The sequence below is a fragment of the Vespa mandarinia genome, chromosome 8 (assembly GCF_050613455.1).
Source record: "Vespa mandarinia isolate Hongniang chromosome 8, ASM5061345v1, whole genome shotgun sequence".
Lineage (NCBI taxonomy): Eukaryota > Metazoa > Arthropoda > Insecta > Hymenoptera > Vespidae > Vespa > Vespa mandarinia.
Genome location: NC_140817.1, coordinates 8602883 through 8624756, shown reverse-complemented (window position 1 = coordinate 8624756; position 21874 = coordinate 8602883). Strand labels below are relative to the sequence as shown.

The window sequence follows — 21874 nt, the reverse complement described above, 5'->3', positions numbered from 1 at the left end:
TAAATAATTACGCGGAGATAAATATTTCTCCATTTTTATGTAAATTATTTATTAATTTATGTAAATTATTTATACGAAAATACAAATAAATTTCTTAATAATTAAACTTCATGTTGTATATATTGCGATATCTTATATTTTGGGTAGTAGTCCACTTTATCGGTCCATGATAACATAATGGTCAAGTTAATTTCTGTAATATCAACAGAGACAAAGTTTTCTCTCATCAGATGGCTGTTCGTTCTAGTATATTGATTGTTTAGATCGAATATTAGTACTCTATTCTCTTGGCCAGTGCAAATCATCGACGAAGAAACATTTTTTCATATAATTTTTCAAAGAAAATAATGCTTTTTAAAAAAATAAAAAAACCTTGCTTTAACTGAAATGATCTTTAAAATGAGAATTTGTTCATCAAAATTGGTACTCATTATTGAAGCAAACCATCATAAAACTAGGGATGATGCACAATCTTCATTTTCATAACAGAACGCCTTTCACTTGTTGCCTCTTGGAACGATTATTGACCTGATAGACATTCGTATTTAGGTATTTTATAAAGACGTTTAGAACGACATTTAAAGCTAATTTCGGATATAAACTACAAAAGAAATACTTTGAAGAATTGATTAATTGTTTTATCGATCTAAGGAAGAATATTACGAGTAGATGTAACATAGTCGAGATTAAAAATATTGAGCTTATTTTCTTTTCTCATTTCGATATAATACGGAATAAACGACAATTGCTGTATTTTGACAGTACATTCTTTTTTCTCTTTTTTAATGCTTTTATTTAATCACTTATATAAAATGTCAATCGATTAACAAATTCGATGAATGAAATAGATATTTTACCTGTTTTCCTTAAAAAATAATATTAACTTGTCATACAATGGTATTAATCAAGGATGTTAATTAAGTGAATTAAATGATTTTCATCCATCTTTTACCAAATGAAGCACGCTATCCCGTGTAATACCACTTTCTCTCAAGGACGATCCTAATTCTTCTAATCGTTTTGGCGAATATCTATTAAGAAAAGTAAAAAGAAATAAAACATTCAAAGGATATTTAATTCGAAAGTTGAAAAAAAAGTAAGGCATCCTAATAGAAAATATATCTTACCCACTAACGAGAATCTTGTATCCTTTGTGCCAAGTTGCAGGTAAAGCCTCATTCAATAGTTCGTAAAGTTTAGCGATGAAATCGTCTGCAGATAAGTGAACGAGATAAATAGTGCCGCCATTTAATGACCTCACCTTCAAACGAAGCTCTCCGGACTTTCCACTGGGCTCGTTGATTTGATGTAAGATAGGAGGCTGAAACATCGATTTGGTACTAATACGTCTCATTAACATCGATTTCATACTAATATCTAAGATGATACGATCTAATTACTCATAAAACAATTTTAGAATTTATTATCTTACAGCTGGTTTGCTAGCATGTGTCGCTGATTTAGAAATTCGAGGATTTCTCGGTGATTCTACCGAAGGTTTACCAGAAATTTTACCTTCGTCTTCGGATAATGATTTTGATTTAGAAACATTCGATCTGCTAAGTCGACGATTTGATATACTTGCCGATCTTGATCGAGCTCGCGATCGATCGTTGATCTTCTCTAAACGACTACAAAATATCATGTAACTTATTTTCTGTTTTATTAATAACGAGTAATTCAATGTAGGAAGGTCTTTACATTGGTGATAACTTTGACGATAATCTATCGTTACAATAATGTTGATAACTTCGTCCGCTACTTGGAAATCTTGAAACATTTCTGAGTTTAGAATTCCTTTCTCTTACCAATAGATCATACTCGATATTCTTTGTAGCAAGATCTCGCTGTAGAAAAAGTATAAGAATTAGAATCAAGGCTAGGATAGAACAAGATAAAAGGCAAAAATTAGGACAAAGGATTAGAAATTGATTATTGTTTCTTACTTTCTCTTTACGACTGCTCAAAACTAACTCAGCATTAATGTGAGATTGAAGATGAGAATCCGAACAGACGTTATTGTGTGAGGCTAAAATTTGAGATCTTAAGGAAAGAATATCGATAGATTGTGAATCTGAAGAATTTTTTGATTTCAGTGATCTATAAACAAACATTGATTATTATTCATTACAACGACTTATTATTTACAAACGTAATTGTAAAACCTTGCAGCGAAAGACGAAGTAAACTCAATGTTGCAAGGATTCTCTTTTATTCTTGGACTGCATTGACGAGAAGAATTTGACAAAATCTTCGAATTACGAAGACGAATCGACGATGATCCGTCTTTAGATGTTTGCTTTCCTAATCGATGACCCTGACCAGGAAAAACATTAACATCGTTTGTGTATACTTCCGATCTATGATCTTCAACCTAAATAAAGGAATATAAAAATTATGATGAAGTCTAATCGGAATATTCGTTATAATCATTTTTTACTTTGAAAGGCACTCCATTTGGATAGGCTTCTTGTAATTCAGATGGGAAATAACCATCGAGGATATCACGTATGAAGGAAGTTGTTCTTGGATCATTGTAAAGACGCAAAGGACTATCTTGAACTATCATTCCATTCTTGTAAAATTTTAAGGATATACAAGGCAGTGTCTTGAAAAAAAATGAACTTAATAAGAGAAAAACTAGTTTTATGTTCATTTTGATCAATAAATTTTTCTTTTGGGTTAGAAATAAAAACAAAGTTCTTTTCTTTTTTTTTCTATTATCGATTAAAAAGAATAATATAAATTAGAAAGAGTTGGGATTAAAATTAGAACGGCGAAACAACGATGTAGTTACCTTGAAACTTGCTCCACTACCTTTTTCGTTATGATGCACGTGGACCTCTCCCTTTCCTGCGGCTATGTTTAACCGATCGATGTTTGCGATAAGTTGTTCGTAACAAGACTCAATAAAATTACTGAAACTGACAGTTACTAATCAATTCAACTGATTATTTGCGTCTTAAAAGATTCATTTATTAATAGACTTACTTAATGGCGTATTCTGTATTTAATGTTGAGGTGCCATTATCTCCGACCCAGATCAATCCGTAATCGGCTAAGAATTTCTATGTAGTAAACCCGATCTTTTTGTAATATACATATACACACATACACAAATATACATATACAGGATATCCCACGGAACTAGATTAAGGTACATCTTTGAAAAGATTGGAGATCGAGAAAAATGTCATAGGACAAAATTAAATAGTATTAAACGCTACATAATTCTATGAAACTTTCACGCATTTTTGTGCATCGGTAAAGTTGCATGGTGCAATTGCAATTTTTTTTTTAATAGAAACTTTAACTTTGAATACATTAATTGATGCAGTTTTTAGCCTCTATAAAACATGTTAATAATATTATATCTTAAAATTGTTAATTTATGTATTATTTTAATTTCAAACATGCTAAATTATTTCAATGTTTCAACACATTTAGATGTACTCTGTCACGCACTTTGTTCTCTTTCTTTTTCTTTTACTTTTCGAGCTGATTCTCACGCGACTTTGTAATTTTACGAATGGCTTTTTTATTTTTTTATTTTTTTATTTTTTTATTTTTTTATTTTTTTATTTTTTGTTTTTGTTGGTCATCCGTTTCATGGTTTTTTTGTCTATACGAGATTCATAAAATTTTTCTAATAATAACTTGCACGTTTAAATAAACAAAAAAGAAATACTATGTATGACTATGTATGACTTATTATAGTTTGATGTTTGTGACAATTTTATTGAGAAGAAAAAAGAAAATTTTGTTAGAAAATATTTTTTTAAAAAAAAAAGGAAAATTAAAAAAGAGATGTAAAATCATAATAGCCCCATAGGATTATATCTCTCTTGGTCCCTTAAGGGCTCAACTCGAGATAATATTTAATATTCTCTCTCTCTCTCTTCTCTTTCACGCGTTCTTCTAAACGTATTGAAACATTGAAATAATTCAGCATGTTTGAAATTAAAATAACATCTAAAATAACAATTTTGAGACATAATATTATTAACATGTTTTGTAGATGCTGAAAAACTGCATCGATTAATGTATTCAAAATTAGAGTTTCAATTAAAAAAAAGTACAATTGCAGCTTGTAACTGCACCAATGCACAAAAATGCTTGAAAATTTCAAAGGATTATGTAGCGTTTAATACTATTTAATTTTATCCTATAACATTTTTCTTGATCTCCAATCTTTTCAAAGATATAACTCGGCTCAGTTCCGTGGAACACCCTGTATATTAGACTAGATATATAAATTAGCTAATGTGTCGCAATTGCTATAGTAGGTAAAGAACTTATTTGCATGTTATCTAAAATCATTATATCATATATCAATAACATTTTTAATTCAAATCAAGTATTCTGAGAGTTTAAGTTGATTTAAAATAATTTATGTTATACATAGAATACTTGAGAGAAGAAAATGATCTTCAAAGTTTTCTATCGATAGATTTTATAACAAAATCATTCTTTTTTAAGCAAGTATAAAGAAAGTATAAAGAAAGATAAAGAAATGGCGAGAAAAAAATTATCCGATTTGAAATAATTGTTCTTTTATCCATTCCATTTATAAAAAGAAAGAAAAAGAAAAGTAAATTAGATCAAACCTCCATCTCAAAGATTTTATGCTCGAGTATAAGACATCGTTTGTAAAGGTACTCCGAATTGTCAATTTGATTATTTCGTTGTTGGTGTTCCTTCTTCGTAAGGGTTTCTTGATTTTTGCATTTGATCTCCAAGTCCTTCACCTGAGCCAAATTATGTGACGTGGAACATTATCCCACCGTAAGATCTGTATTTATTCTTACAAAGACGGCTAAAGCACGGCTAAAGAACCTTCCGTTTAAATCTTTCGATTTCCTGATCTTTGTCATGCAATCTTTCCTCCGCCTTAGATAGAAGATTCTGCATCTTGTGCATCTGTGATTCGGCCAGGTACAATTGTTTCGTCACTATACTTATGAATTCGCTTTCTACAAATCAACGAACGTTGAAATCTTTTTCTAATTTCTTTGTTAATTTAATTCGTAATTATTTAAAAACATAATTTGTTAGGAAAGAACAGATCTTTTTAATTTTTTTTTTTTTTATTATTTTTATTTCCTTTTTTTTTAATTTTATGATAATTCGTATGGTACCTTCTTCAATAGTGTTATTTACATGTATGGGAACATTCGAGGATCTTTCAAGAATTTTACTGTTATTCACCCATAATCTTCTACCGCTAAAACTTGTCCCTGTATTCTACAAAAGTTTGAAATTTTTTAATTGTATTATCGAAGTATATATGTATATTATCTTGAGATAAGATTATAATTTGAACCGTTTTATTCGTATCTGCCGATGATGTACCAGGATTAGAAACGATTTTTGTTCTCTGCGATTTATTGATATTTTCATTATCTAATCTTTCATTGTCAGTAGCACTCAATATGTAAGAAGAGTTAGATAATACTTTTTTTAATCTAAAGAAATGAGATGTTAATAGATATTGTATTTTGCTTATAATGAAAATGTTTTATAACAAAGGATACAACTCGGAAAATCATTTTTTCTCCCTTTTTTATCAAAATATTTACTATATAGTCTATATGAAAAAAATTAAAAAATAAAAAAACAATACTTGTGTTTGCTGTTACGCGAAGAAACGAATTGATATTTCTTTTCTGAATTTCCTATTGGGTCTGATTGATTCATTCTGCGTAGAATCTTGTTAATGAATTCGATAACATTTACATCAAAAATTTTTTAAGGTTATCCAAAAATAACGTATGTCGGCAGTAATATTTGAAATAGTATAGATGAAGAGGGTAAAATGGATCCATAAAACTCAATAACAATCTGCGATCGATATATATATGTATGTATATAGAATCATGATCGTTTTACTATTTATTAGTACATTAGAAATAGCAACTTCCATTCTATTTATATTTTAAATACAACTAATACATTGAATTTCGAATCTTTTATGTATATTTTATATGATTATATTACGTAAAATAAAAGTACACAGTATATATATATACAGCATATATATACATATTCGTACATATCTGATTGACTTTGACCTATATACGGTATAACTGTAGAGATATATGAAACATACAATATTTATATAGGTGTTACACATGAAGAAATTCTTTTATTTCATTAACACGCATCAAGAATTATTTTCCAAGAAATGACGACAATACTTATGAAAGTTTATTGGAAGGTTATGTGTCAGGCAATGTATTATCGATATTGAGCTAAAAATAAATTAATAATTGATGAGGATCTCTAAGGGAGGTTACTTTTACAAGATAAATAAAGCTGAATGTATTTCTAGGTTAATAAATAAAAAATTAATTCATTGCTGCATCTTTTATTAGAGTTTTTCAACCATTTAATAAAATCTTGTATATCAATGTGGACATAAAGTTGAGAATCATTGGTCTATAGCTCTATATTTTTTTGAAATGTGTAAGTGAGAGGGTACGACAAATCTTAGGTACGTTCCTGTTTAAATTACGAGATGACGCAGTATCTTACGATCGATTACGGCGAAATCTCCGCATTGTATTTCGTTAATCATAAACACGTTTCTTATGTTGGCTTTTTCATATGTGCTTATCGTATCATTTTTGTTGAAAGAGAAACAATCGTGTTTGCTCAAACATAAGACATAAAGTAGTGAAAGATAGTATAGTCAAGAGTGGATAAGGAAGAAATCAAGTGAAAAAGAATATTCGGGCTGATACGTAATCACATGATAGATTACTATTTATGGTATTTCGCATAAACATAAAATCAGTATAATTCGACCAAGCATTTATGTTTACGCCTTTCTCTGCTTTTAATCGATTCAGCGCATGTTATCTTAAAAAACCTTTCTTTTGTGCAAACGTGCCACGTGTATGCGAGATTAGATCAATCAAAAAGCATTGAAGTGCGTATTTAATATCACAATTGGACAGCTGTGACCTTGAAATCGTGTTACGGAAATTATAGAAATTAAGAATATAAAAATTTGTTTAGTTCGAGGCCTTGCCTCGTCGCTATACGATCCTGAGGTGCGATCGTAGCGCCATCACGCAGTCTCACTCACGATCGAAGGTGAGAAGGGCGCGCGGAGTAGTGGGGGAACCGGCACAGGAGTCGTGTCCCGCGTGCGAGCGAGCGTACACACGTGTGCCCCCTCCGCTCTCTTCTTGCCACGCAAATACCAATCGTGAACGGACGAAACGGACGAAAATGTCGTCGCGGAAGAGGTCGAACATACTGTCAGAGGTCTCGGTCCAACGCTGGAACTCTTCGAAAGTGAGTAAGTTTCATTTGTTTTGATATTATTATTTCTTTCTTCAAAGTTTTCTTTATTAACATTTTCTTTATTCTGGGATATATACCCACAGTGCCTGAGCTATTCTATTTACTGAACGGTTACTACTTATATACATATATATACTCGTGTCTATGGAAACGAGCAACGTTTATTTCGCAAAGCTTAGTGAATGTTCAATTAGGTATACAATTTGCATATGTATGTATGTATATACGTATGTGTATATGTATGATATATAATGTTTCCTGTGAATAGTTAGTACTGTCGATGACGACATTAACGGAAGAAGCTATTCTTTTTTGTGTACCGCTCCCTCTTAGTATCGTAAGATATAATTTTATTTTTAATATGTATTTAGATAACACATTTTCTCTCTCTCTCTTTCTCTTTCTCTCTCTCACTCAATGGATTATACTTCATTTTTGCGAGTACATACGTGTTTGCTTGCTAATACATTTCATCGTTATGTCTCTTTTAGTGAAATATTTTCATAAATGTGTACATGTAGACAATGTAGAATAAATGGACGTTTCAATCGGTATAGAAAGTAGAGATTAGAATTGAAATCGAATCGTTGGCACTCGCCCTTTATAGTCGTCCATCTTTAATTGTTCACTTATCGTGTCGCGAATCTAAGCGAATCGGAGCAGTTTCTATCTTTCTTTCTTTCTGTCTCTTTTTCTCTCTCTCTCTCTCTCTCTTTCTCTCTCTCTCTCTCTCTCTCTCTTTCTCTTTCTCTCTCTCTCTTTTTCTCTCTCTCTCTTTCTCTCTCTCTCTCTCTCTCTCTCTCTCTCTCTCTCTCTCTTTCTCCTCCTCTATCTCTCTCTTTCGACAATGACAGCTTAAGATATTTTATGATGACGCAATGAGTGGTTTTTTCTTTGGCTGTTTTTATTCTGAAATATTTTTACTATATGTTGAACGTTCGGTCTAACTTCACCACAGTTGGACGAACTTTTGTTGCAAAATATTGACCTTCCTTTAAATCAATGACTAACCAATCGTGGTGATTGTATTTACATTTAACCCTTTCGCGTTCCTTCGTAATAGCGAGTAGAAATATTTATTTAGAGCCTTTATTCGTTCTTTGAAAACAAAAGTAGCGTAAAATAAATGTTTTTTTTTTCTTTTTCATCATATTATCGTATCGTTATGTAAAGCTTAACGACATTATTCATATAGTACAGTTTTAAGTTGCATTGCTTCGTTCACGTGATCATAAAAAAGAGGTTATGTACATTTATCCTAAAGGATCTCTATCTTTACACATATTTATATATACATATATATATATTTATATATACATATATATACATACATATATATATATATATATATATATATATATCTTCCAATCATATGTCCAGTTTCGTGCTGACTCACAGTGTACGATTCCATTGGTCAAGTCGCATGATCATTTTGATTACGATCTTTATAAGTTTAACTACGGAATAATTAAAGTCGACGGTTAAAGGTTTTTTCTTTGTGAGAATTGATGTGTTTCCTGAAAAAGAATTATTGAAACGCGTAAGAAAATGCGCACGGTCATCGTCCGTTATTAATGATCGTAGTGTATCATTGATGATCGTAGGTATATATCGAATAAAAGTTTTATGATGTTCTTGTTCTCTTCTTTATTTTTTCTTATCCTTTAATGTTCTAATCTGTAACCAAGTTTATATTGCTAACGAGCAGGAATTATTTTCAAAGTAATTATTTCAAAATTTTCCTCGATCATTCTTCTTTTTTTTTTTTCTTTTTTCTTTTATTTTTTTCTTTCTTCTTTCCTCCTTCCGTCTCCTTCCGAGGTTATCTTAGTTTCTTTTTTGTCGATGAATTTCAATGAAGTACTTATATTAACAAATAAATAAATAAATATTTATTTCGTATCCGTGGTTTTGTTCATAACACCTTAGAGACGACGTATCGTTATTTTGGCTGATTATCCTATGCTTGATTTGCAATTTTCATGATAGAAAGGAAAGAAAACAAAGCTATATGTGGGAATAGTCGACGAAAACTTTTCTTCGATAATTTGATATTCATTAAGTGTGTGAACGAATGCTTTTCTCAATCGACTACGTAGTACATAATTATTAGGTGTCACGTATTTTCCTTACACAATCTTAGGAATTATTAGCAATTATTCCAAGAAGTTTATTATTATCTTTTTTTTCGCAATTATATCTGCATCCTTTTATTGGTGTTTAGAACCATAAAAATCTTCGGATATTTTTTATAAAGTTATTTATGTTAATATGATTGTGTAATCAACTTTGTTTACTTATTTAACTAGTTTAATTATCCTTTTAATATCAATCAATAGACTAGATTTAGTGAATGTGTGTTTCATTAAGTATAATTAAATTTAAAAAATTAGTTCTTTTTTGCGAATGTTTAGTTAAAAACACAATTTGTTTTGAAAATTAATCTATAAATTATTTTTGCATACATATTCATATCTATATATTATATTAAAAATTTATATTAAGTTTCATAAAATAATGATTTCTAAGATTTATAAATTATTTTTACATTAAAATTGTAAAAAGATGTTAATTTATAAAAATTTAATATACCAATATTAAATTGATGTATAATCAACACAATCGTGTTTTTATACGTTCATAGTTCGAACTAATAATAAATATTTATTTATATCTATTAATAATTAATTACATTTTGAATTAGATAAGAAATTAATTTGATATCCATAAAACATAGTCATAAATATACATACATATATATATTATATATTATATATAATATTATTATTATTATTGTTATTATCTATATAATTATATATATACATAATTCAAGATTAAATTAATACTGATAGCTTGCTGAAATTTTCGTAAGACTATACGGTGAAAAAGAATAATAAGTACTATTTTTCGCTTACGAGTTCTGATCATTGCAACGGATGCATTTTTATTGGAGTGTACGTTGCATTCTGCAAGAAAAAAAATGCAACATAGGTAACATTTCTTAGAAAATAGAGTTTACTTTTCAAAACTAATTAAATTATCTGTATAAGTAGATAATTAGGAAAAGAAATGTTAACTTTATTATGATAAATGTACAATTATTTGCGATAAGTGAATTCTTCTCGATAATAGTTTATTATTAAAGTATGTATTTTTTATTAATTCCTAACGGTAAGTAATAATGTAACAAATGATTTATGTATCGTAGTTCTAACCTTCGTTTAGAAAAATATTGAAAAATCTATCGTAATCTATGGAATCTAAATCATTCATAAATTTTTCTAGTTGAATTAATTATTTTACTTCTTTTTTTCTCTCTTTTTTTATATTAAAGGTTCCCTATTATTTTAATTAACTTACTTTTAATTTTTTTCTATATACATAATTCTATTCTATATGGGTAAACTTCTTTTTTTTTTTTTGTTTTTTCAATTTTTTCAAGGAAGAATTGTTTGATTCTATTCATACAATAATGCGAAGGACAGAACTTAGGAAACACAAGCGATTCTTTGATATTTCTTTGTAAGACAAGACATTGAAGTATGCTAGTAGTTTGATTTGAATTAAAAAAGTAAGAAGAATTTTGCTTATTTTGCAATTTAAATTGTCGTATTATTGTAATGCTCGATATATTCATGAAAGGTTTTATGTAATTTATTAGTTTAAATAATTTTGATACGAGTCTTAGTTTAGACGATAAGTCTTCTTTTTCAAAGAATAAAATTCGATTGGATTTTAGGAGTCATCGAGCAAATTAATTCTTTTCCATCTTTTTTCGCTTAAACATAATTATACGAAATTGTTTTTATAGAACGTTCATTTCTAATAGGTAGTATCATTCTTATTAAACCTTTAATGTATATAGAATTTTCTTTTTTTTTATTTTTAATAGAAAAATTTAATAGAAATTTTTAAGAAAAAAATCTTTTATATTACTTATTGAATATATTCAAGGAAATATTATCTTAATTTTTTTCGATAAAATTTAATACAAAATTACATTGTCGCATGTTTATATGTTAAGTTACGTAGAAATTATTTTGTTGTAATTTTATAATCGTCACATACGTTGAAAGGTTAAACGAATGGAAAATATATAGATGAACAATGCACGTTATGAAAGACGGGAAAATTTAAACATATCTGATATCATGGTCATTATATTTTTGTATCTTTCCCCCTTCTCTCTTTCTTTCTCTCTTTTCCTCTCTCCCTTTCCTTCATTATACTTTTTTATAAGACAGTCGGCAACTTATAAGAAGGTGGCGGCAGTGGGGGTGGGAAAGGCAGAAGAAGGCGTCTCGCCGGTGTTCGATCGACTTTCAGTTCACTCGACGAGAGTGCATCGAATCTTTTGCTTGATCGAGTGTATAACATGTCATAGATTTTGTCAAGAAAAACAGCTCGTGATCCAGTTGGAACACGTGGCTCAGATTGTTGACAGGTGGTTCAAGAAAATTCGTGACGTTCATTGTGATTATTTTGTGTTGATTTATTTTTTTTTTTATATATTTTTAAAGAATAATTGATTAAAAGTAACTGTGAAAGATGGCACATATAATTAACATTTAATATATATCTATTTTGTAATATGTTTAATGGGAGAATGTTAATATATTTCTCATTTATATCGAATATTAAATATTTTGATTTAAAAATATACTTATATATATATAATTTTTTAGTATTATCATAAATATCATGTAGATTTCAATAAATTTTTATATTGGTGTATCGACCTTCTGATGTTACATAAGAAAAGCAAACACGTGGCTCAGATTGTTGATAGGTGGCTCAAGAAAATTCATGACGTTTATCGTGATTATTTTGTGTTGATTTATTTTTTTTTTTATATATTTTTAAGGTATAATTGATTAAAAATAACTGTGAAAGATGGCACATATAATTAACATTTAATATATATCTATTTTGTAATATGTAATGTTTAATGAGAGAATGTTAATATATTTCTCATTTATATCGAATATTAAATATTTTGATTTAAAAATATACTTATATATATATAATTTTTTAGTATTATCATAAATATCATGTTGATTTCAATAAATTTTTATATTGGTGTATCGACCTTCTGATGTTACATAAGAAAAGCAACAGGTGTTAACGATAGTATTTACATAAATACGCTTGTAAAGTACTACCATGACTATGCTGATTTTACAGAAAATTACGAAAAAAAAACAATATTTACTATTTAACTAATGGTAAATTATTTTGAAGGATTTTTCTTGTCCTTGAACTGTTACTTTATTTTATTTTCATGTTTATTTTCATGTTTATTTTCATGTTTATTTTCATGTTTATTTTAATTAAAAAATTTTTTTTTTACTTGTTTATTTTTTTTTTTTTTTTCTAAAGTGAAATAACGTCAGATACGCGAATAGGTCCACGTTCTTTTCCTTTGAGGAACTTAAGGATCGTAGATATGAATAGCTCGTTGGAATTCTTGAGTCGTTAGGTCGATATGAAATTCTGGGATATACACGTTGTCTTATTGATTTTAAAGTCAGTGAATAACAATGACATTAATAAAATGCATTGTTGGCATCGTATGTTTTTTATAAATCAATCGTTCTTGTTTTTCTTTATATTTTAATATAAATTTTTCAAAAGAGAAATCGAAGTATATCTATCTATCAATTGATAATATTCGACGTTCAAAAAAATAATTTAATCAATAATGTATTCCAATAATTCATGTTATAACGTGTAAAACATTTAATCGTATTTAATAGCAAAAAATATTTTATGATTTATGCGATAAGTGATAACAACTGATAAAAGTGGTTTTTAACGTTTAGCAAATGAAACAAAACTAGAAATATTTATTATTTGTTTATATATATAAAGAGTCAAGTATTTTTTTTCTTCTTTTTAAAACCACCTGCAAAAATATTTAATTATTTATAATGAAAAAAATATGATTAATAATGAAACTTTTATGATTAACGCGTACGATATTGTTGACATTCAAACATTGTGGCGGAAGTTATATAAAGAGGAACGGATTCTGCATTTATCTATGATTCGTAATTGCATATATGTGTATAGATCGTTATGCCTGGATCAAGTTACGCCAGTAGCTTGGTAAAAACACAGCTGAACGTTTCTTTTTAATTTTTTTATATTTTATGATACAGTTTGTTTTAGATTTGTCTAAATAACGGAAATAAATAATCATTTATGATTTCTTTATTTCTCATAGTAATTACTGAATTATCTGAAACATAAAGATAAGACGTTGGGAAATAATTATTTTATTTGTTTATATAATTTTTTTTTCTTTCTTTGTTTTTTTTAGAATCCAAGAAGATCCTCATTTTTTCAACTAAGAAGAGATAAATTTCATTTGTACTTACTCCTTCACAAAAATGGAAGACTCACTGAGGTAAATATACATAATCGTAATTTTATACAAAGTTCGATGTAGAGGGGGATTGTTTCGAAGGGAAGAAACAATTTAAGTATTCGTGCAATAGAAATGTATTTTCATATACTCACTATGAATAGTTAAGTCGTATCGCCCCCCACCCCCGCCCCGGGGAGGGGTGTACAGTAGGAGTGTGATAATACATATAATATTATACGAATACTTAAGTTTTTATGAATATATATATATATTTAAAAATACGAATTTGTGAATTCGTTTCGCAGATACGAGGATCCCGGCATGTATAAAACACGATCGTCCTATAGTCTGCGAAGATTGGGAGGTAAGATAATAATTATGATCTTTTTCTTTTTCTTGTTTTATTCTTTTTTTTCACATACCATAAGTAATTATTATTATTATTATTATCTTTACTATTACTATTATTATAATTATTTTTTGTTTCTAATACAAAGAGTATGCATAATTAAATCGTAATTTCACGCAAACTATTTTTTCTTATTGTTACTAGTATTATTCTTATTCAAATGATTGATAATTTGTACAAAAGAATATTTTTATTCGTCGTATAGTGTATGCATATCAAATGGTGTAAATAGTCGGTATCGATTTGTACGTGTTACGATATCATCAATATAAAGAGACACCATCATCGCTTAGGCAACATATGAGAAAGTTTGTCTTGATAGTAGGAATATTTTATTTCGATTTTTCGCGGAAATATTATTGGATCGTTAGTTAAAAGATAAATAGTTCGATGGCAAAGTCATTTCGTTTTACTTATACACATTGTCAAAGATGTAGGAAAGTGTTCATTGGAAAATTAGTTTATATATCTCATAAAGAACGGACTTATTGTCATTTTCTTGATTGATCGATGTTTCGTTTGCACTCAATTGAATAACACATAAGTATTGTTCAATCATCAATCGTAATCGTTTCAATAACAAATGTTAACAATCCGATAACGTGTTACATTTGTACTCATTTTTCAGACATGGTGCCAGCAAGAGTTGTCCTCTATATGCTCTCTTTCTCCGGGTTTCTCGTTTCCTTTATGATGAGAACTGATATCAATCTTGCGATGGTGGCCATGGCAAAACCAACTATAATGTCAAATGCCACGGCCACCGAGACGTCTCATTATTGTTACAAATCGGCGAACATGTCGCACATGGAGAATAATAACAATAATAATAACTCTATTAGACCGGAGGTATATAATAAATAATATTTTTTCAATTATTATCTTTAGTATAACAAATTCTGTCAAGCTTTTCTTTGAAATCTACATAGAAATGATTCCTTCCTATCGTAATATCTAATTCGATTGTATTTTGTCTACAAATTATTTCGATTTATAACGTAATATTATGCGATAAGTTGTTGCTTCTTAATTTGTTTTGTTTTATTTTACTTACATAAGCTATAATAATTTAGTATTGCGTATTTATAAGAATATAATGTATTATACATAATGTCTTTCACATTTTGTCTTTCGTTTACGTTCATTTCATTGAAAAATTATGTTTAATACATTATAGGATAGGTCACGTTTTTTGTTATTTATTTCTGCTTCGTATTTACAAATATTTATGCACGAAGGAGATTGCGTTTATGTTGATAAGGGTTTAGATCTTTTTTAATAGATGTTTGTGTCACTTCAATTATTTATTTTCTTATCGAAAAATTTTTTTATATAACCATAACTTTTTGTTGAGAGAAGAGGAATAGTTTTATCGATCGTACACCTTTTCTTATCTGTAGGAAGAGGGTGAGTTCGACTGGAGTCCAGCCATTCAGTCTGCCATTCTTGGCTCCTTCTATTGGTGTTACATATTATCACAAATTGTGGGTGGCGTTTTAACTCAATATTTTGGTACGAAGACCGTCTTTGGTGGGTCCCAACTTTTAACTGCAATTTGCAGTTTACTTATGCCCAGCGCTGCTGAAATTCATTACGGTGCTATGATAGCTCTCCGAAGTATACAAGGAATCGCTAGTGTATGTCGAATCGTTTTAATTAATTTTCAATATTTCATATGTTTATGAAAACATAAAATAATTTGTTTAGGGATTAACTTGGCCGGCTATGTATGCCATTGTTGGACATTGGATTCCACCGGTAGAAAGATCTCGTTTCATGTCTTCCTTTCAAGGTAAGTGTTTAGATGGCCGACACGCTAATACAAGTTCTTTTGTGTGTTACAGTGAAACTTCGATACGTATCGAACCATATTACTATATAATACTATTATGATTTATCATGTTTCCCAAATCATATATAACGTGCGGAAAAAATAGCACGTTGCTTATTGATCTCTATTGATGATTATAATACCGTGATATACTAATGTACACTTCTTTCAGAGTGGAATATACGGAAGTTCGAATGAGAAACTATTCGCAACATCAAGCTATAGTTACTGTCAAAATTCAAGTCCGGATCAAGAAATTTATAACATATATTATGTGCATATGCTGTCTTGTTGTTATAGATAGATACGATAATTCTGTGACTATAGTCACGATCGTTGATATTGATCTTTTTAATTGGTTTAGCTCCACACGATGGTTGCATTCGCCGGACCGAGGGGTATACTCAACAGCGACCACTCAACAGCATGAGAAAGGCCGAGTATACTTCCAGCTGGTAGAATCAGCCGGGCTCTACGTGCACACGTTGTATAATGTTATTCGTTCATTCTCTTACATGTCAGTTCTGTCTTTCTAAAATCTGCATTCGTTCGACACGTATTTCTAATCATCCTTCTCACTCAAACTTTCTCAGAGACAGACCACAGACCGAACAGAAATTTAGAGAATATAAATTACTTTTTCTTTTAACATTTAGACTGTTCGATTTTTACAGAGATTGTACTTTAGTCATAAAATAGATCGATCTATTGTCGTTACGTACGATATCTCATATGTAGAATGATTTTTTTTTATCAAATTCCTTTAGAAATTTTGTCTTTATGTAGTAATTAAACGCATATACAACAACATTGACAAGTATTAAACATAAATATATACGTTTGATTAATTTGTTGTGTGACTTTGGTCTCTGTGTAAGACGAGTGTTTATTCATTTAGCGGGGAGAGCTATTATATGCTCGAACTGTTTTCAGGTATAGAAGTTTCATTGTCCCACTGTACAGCCTCATCATTCATCACTCCCTCGTCCCTTCGTATTAAGTCTCTAGTTAAATCGCTTTACAGGGTTGATTCATGCTCACCACCATCAAGGAGAGATCATCGGCGGCACGTGTGAATCGTGAAACTAGCCCCGGCCGAGGTCATTCAACAAGCCTCATGTTTCAGCTTCCTTCCTGGTCGTGGGGTGAGCCACACCTAACATCTAGATTATCTATATTCAGGGTTCAGCTTTGGGATCGGGTTGACCTATCCGTTGTGCGGATTCATCATCGCTCACTTTGGATGGCAAGTGGTTTTCTACACGACCGGTACCATCGGAATAACTTGGTGTCTTTTCTGGTACTTCTTTGCCTTCGACACACCAGCCGCACATCCAAGGATCTCTCAGCAGGAACTGCGTTACATACGTGGAAGTATTGGCAATCAAGTATTAGGAACAAACGAGGTAAATTTCGATATTTGTCTCATACAGATAAAAACGTAAGACTTTACAAATATCTTGATCTCTTTTAAAGGGAATGCCCGTACCATGGAAATCGATTCTTATGTCATGGCCAGCTTGGGCGATTGGTATTACGACCTTTGGAAGAATATGGGTTCATTATGTTTTTATTATTCCTGGTCCGATGTATATAAAAACCGTTCTTGGATTTAGTATTCAGGCCGTATGTTTTTGAAAACTTTAATAGCTTATATAATTTGCTTAGGATTTGAATTCATATCACGAAAGGATGTTTTCTTTTTTAGAACGGAGTTTTATCAGGGTTGCCATTTATCTGTAGTTATCTGAGTTCCGTAGTATTCTGTTATGTCGCCGATGTTTTGGTCAATCGACAGATCTTGTCTCTAACGAATGTTCGGAAAGTTTTCACGGCATTATGTAAGTTATTGTCATTTACGTAGATAATTGTAAGTAATGATATTGTTTTTCTTTTTAAATATCTCATTGATCTCTATAGCTCAAGTGATTCCTGGAATTCTCGTGCTTCTTATCGGATATCTGGGATGTAATATAATTCTTGTGGCAATTGTTTGGTTCATAGCTGTTACACTAATAACTGCCGCCTACGCTGGTGCAATGGCTAATATCGTTGATATCGCGCCAAATTTCGCCGGTAAGTTTTAATTGTTTATACGTTTAAAAATTAGATTTGATCTTTTTAATCTTTTGTTTATTGTAGGTCCTGTATTAGCATTCGCACAAACTATTCACATGACAGCTAGTTTTTTGTCACCTATAGCAGCTGGTCTGCTCACTCAAGAAAGCGTAAGCATTTTTTATTCATTTGCTTAATATTTAGCTAACATTTATTTAACATTTGCTGTGATTCTATGATAATTCTGTAATGAATAATTTATTCAACAGCAAGCTTTGGACGCTTGGAGAAGAGTATTCGGAGTGACTACGTGTGTAGCTTGTAGCACATATATAGTGTATCAAATCTTTGGTACTGCTGAAATTCAGGCATGGAATTATCCTGATCAAAAGTATCCACAATCCGTTCAAGAGGATTCTCAACCTCTTAACGACTCACCTAGTAAAAACGGAAAGATAGTTTCGAATCGAGACAATATAACTGAGGAAGCATAATGCGTGTGTATATATATATACATATACATATGTAAATAATATGTATATATATATACAAACGTATATACATTAACAAAAGAAAAGAACGAAGTTATTAAAGAAACGATCGCCTTATCTTCTGCACTGTTTTTCTTTGTTGTTTGACGTCTCGTTTAAAAATAAGTAGATCTCTTCGGTACATAATTTTGGTATGAAATCATTCATTGCAGACAATTATGACCGATATGAGATTTTTAGGATATATCTTGGTATTTTTATTTTACAATATGTTTTACTACTAGAACATTTTATTTATAGTTTTTAAATATGATATAATAGGGAACAAAGTTTGAATTTAATAAGTTAATATGACATTTCTGCACTAGTTCTAAGAAGATCTTGAAACATTAATTTTCTTCTTTCCTTACATTATCAGACATCAGAGTACCTTTCAATTCTAATATAATCGATATTTATATAGACGAAATCGTTGTTGAGCAGAAAAGCTCTCTTCGATTGGTTATTCCACGTGAAAGTACTTATTTTCGATGTCATCGTCATATGTCTGTAAATAAGAATTATAATTAATGCTACAACAAAGGTTACTTACATAGAAATCAGGGTATTGTATATTATAATGCTAAGAGAATATTTTTATGAGGTAGTTTTATCTCAGGAAACTAAAAAAAAAAGGTTTAAAATATTAGTTAAATTTGATTTTTAGGGGGAAGATAAAGAAGCACAAAAGTCTCAGTGAAATAATTAGCGATTTTTAATATTTTTAAAAATAATTTTATCATCTTGCGTTATAATTTACTTTTATACATTCTCTGTGATCGAATCTTATTTTATTTTTTTTTTATTTTAATAAAAATATTACTTATATTACACTTTAGTATATCATGTACAAATGGATCTCCTAAAGATATCACGCGTGCTGAATTATTTACACTTAAAAATCTTTTTTTAAAATAGTATCAGATAATTATTATATTAGATGGCGATTAGTAGGAAGAAATGGACGGGAGAGAACAGTAATCAGAAAAAAAGGAACGATGGAAAGTAAAAGTTTAATTTTATTCGTTTTCATTTAATTGTAAAAACAAGTATAATATTTGATAGTTCTTTGTAAAAAAGAAAAAATATATCCTGAATTTGATAACATTTTCAGATACAAAAAGTAGGATTACACGAACAGAATAAATAATGCAAAATAGAATATATACATAAATGACAGAAACTATATTCTGTACTAATCAGTGCCTTCTTGTAGGTACATTTAATTTATTAACATAGTAAACTCCTCGTCACATTTTCAAAGAATATAAGTACTATGTATACTTCTTTATGATATTTGATTTAAAAAGTGTCTAGTCGGAGTTTGTCACGACCGAATCCATTTGTTAAACTAGTGGGATAAGAGAATTTCTTGGATCTTTAGGTAAAACCCCCACGAATTTTCAAGAAATTTCAATGCACTAATTAAACTTTTCATTCTTTTAAAATGAATAAGAAAGAAATAATAAGATCGTTCTCTCTATAATTGCTGTATTTACATATTTATAACGTAAGTTGTAAACGATTCCGTTTTAACAAGTTATCGCAAATTGTTTACGTGTTCTTTTAAGAATATTATAATTTTGATATTTTTGTACTTTTCTTTTCTTTCTCAATTAGAATTATATTATTGAGTAATTGTTCGTATATTTATCGATCATCGATGCAATATATGTTATAATTTATTAAACTTTTATTTGATTTTTTGTTACAAAGTTTTTACAATGATATTATTATCTTCATTCTATTCGCATCATTACGGATATGATAATGATGATATTTCGCGTACAAAATGGTCATTAAACATGTGGAAGACATTGAGAAATAATTGAATGACACTATTACTCTGTATTTAGAAAACTTAAAATTATATTCAATTCTATATGTATTTCAAATTCTATATATATTTCAAGTTATTGCAATTAATTCTTTAAACATATATAATGTTAAAAAAGTTTTCTTTAAACGATCGAGTCAAAATTTAAGATAAAAATAATGTTGTCGAAAGAAAAAAAGTATAATAAATTGAGATTTAGCGTAGTAAAAGACTTCCATATGTATGGATAATGTTTGAAAATCTTCATGTGCCATGTACAGCCATGATCGTAATTTCAAACTTAAGAATTATATTCTAAAAAAAACATATTTGTAGAAGCATTTTCACATTGTGTGTATTAGACAAACTTGGATCGTCACGTTTTTTATGGTTTACAACAATAATTATAATTTACTATTCGCGACATACAAGCGATCGACGATCATCGTGAATAAAGAAATTCTATCAAATCGAATGTTGATTTTCTAAGACATTCAACGGGCTAATTGCCAAAGGAAATGGTATGATCCTACTTAAATGAAAAATGTGTGTAAAACTTAATAAGAAATAAATGTATATATATATAATTTTATTAAACATCGCGTATATATACATACACGCATACATACTAGTATATGTATATATATTTTTTTAGAATATTTAACAAGAATACATTTGTAGGCTTTACAATTTCAATTCCAATGTTTTTACAATTTCAATTGCAAAAATTTAACGCTTGGAAGAGATTGTCGAGACGAAAGGGTTGAAAAATGCAAAGATAAACGATACTAATAACCTCTTGATAAGAAACTAGTTTCTACAACAAACAACTTTGTAAATGAACGTTAATGCTGAAGAAAATGTTCTTCTTATCCGTGTTCTGTAAATTTTCAATGGAAAACTTTAGACAAGATCGTTTGAGAAGATGAAAAGATAAGGAAGATGGGAACGACCTGACAAGGTACGATAAAAGGAAATCGATAAGATGAAATTTCGTCATAAAAATATTAGTGGAAATGAACATATTTCGAATCTTGAAAAGATTATTCGAGAAACGTAAAAACAAAATTTTGTTTTGATTAAAAATACCCGATCGAAGATATGTGATAAATTTTCTAATTTAATTCGAACGTATATTAATTATAATTAAACTCTTTCAACTTTTCGAATGTCATCGATTTACGTCAAAAATTGATTAGCATTCATCGATTAATATCGATTGATTAGATAAATTTTTATCCTGTTTTAGAAATGTTAAAAACGAAGCATAGAAGGCAATGTATGGAAGGAAACGCTTTCGTATAAAATGTGAATTTTCTCTCGTTCCAAGGCCGATTGGAAATCGATTTCCACGTTTGAACTTCGCACTATGCTCGCTTTTCTCGAGGACTTCCTCCCCTCTTCTAATCTAAACGCGCTATTTTCTCGTATATTTTCATTTCGTTTAGTATATCTGTTTCTCGGATAGAGTCAGAGTGATAAGGGGAAGAAGAGAGAGAGAAATAGAGAGAGAGAGAGAGAGAGAGAGAGAGAGAGAAACGAGTAAGAA

The 21874-nt window shown here is 29.4% G+C and overlaps 2 protein-coding genes across 9 annotated transcripts; one reads left to right on the top strand and one right to left on the bottom strand.

Annotated features, from left to right (window-relative positions):
- Nucleotides 1–865: 865 nt before the first annotated feature.
- LOC118446992 (uncharacterized) lies at nt 866–5742 on the bottom strand (the record flags this gene model as incomplete). Its single annotated transcript, XM_035878288.2, has 14 exons — nt 866–1031; nt 1128–1321; nt 1433–1631; nt 1702–1847; nt 1947–2100; nt 2166–2374; nt 2441–2608; nt 2798–2924; nt 2992–3068; nt 4608–4748; nt 4837–4973; nt 5139–5244; nt 5324–5465; nt 5624–5742. Coding segments are annotated over 14 exons (2013 nt in total), but the record flags the coding sequence as incomplete, so codon positions are not given.
- Nucleotides 5743–6518: 776 nt separating this feature from the next.
- Nucleotides 6519–19301, top strand: LOC118451154 (sialin). 8 transcript variants are annotated; one of them, XM_035887410.2, is made up of 13 exons: nt 6519–6771; nt 7021–7306; nt 13634–13720; nt 13987–14045; nt 14719–14939; nt 15491–15727; nt 15798–15882; nt 17104–17327; nt 17398–17547; nt 17630–17762; nt 17842–17997; nt 18064–18149; nt 18249–19301. In XM_035887410.2, exons 3-13 carry the CDS (start codon nt 13704–13706, stop codon nt 18471–18473), a joined length of 1593 nt encoding a protein of 530 aa, XP_035743303.1. In that variant the 5' UTR covers nt 6519–6771; nt 7021–7306; nt 13634–13703; the 3' UTR covers nt 18474–19301. The 8 variants fall into 8 exon arrangements, with proteins under 8 accessions (XP_035743303.1, XP_035743304.1, XP_035743305.1 ...); XM_035887411.2 differs by having other exon boundaries at nt 6519–6931; XM_035887412.2 differs by having other exon boundaries at nt 6519–7302.
- Nucleotides 19302–21874: the final 2573 nt, after the last annotated feature.

What these genes read in the sequence shown, in the direction of transcription:
- LOC118451154 (XM_035887410.2), top strand. An exon ending in TTTCATGTCTTCCTTTCAAG is followed by an intron (nt 15,883 to 17,103) that starts GTAAGTGTTTAG and finishes ATCTATATTCAG; the next exon opens with GGTTCAGCTTTGGGATCGGG. An exon ending in GTCTGCTCACTCAAGAAAGC is followed by an intron (nt 18,150 to 18,248) that starts GTAAGCATTTTT and finishes TTTATTCAACAG; the next exon opens with CAAGCTTTGGACGCTTGGAG.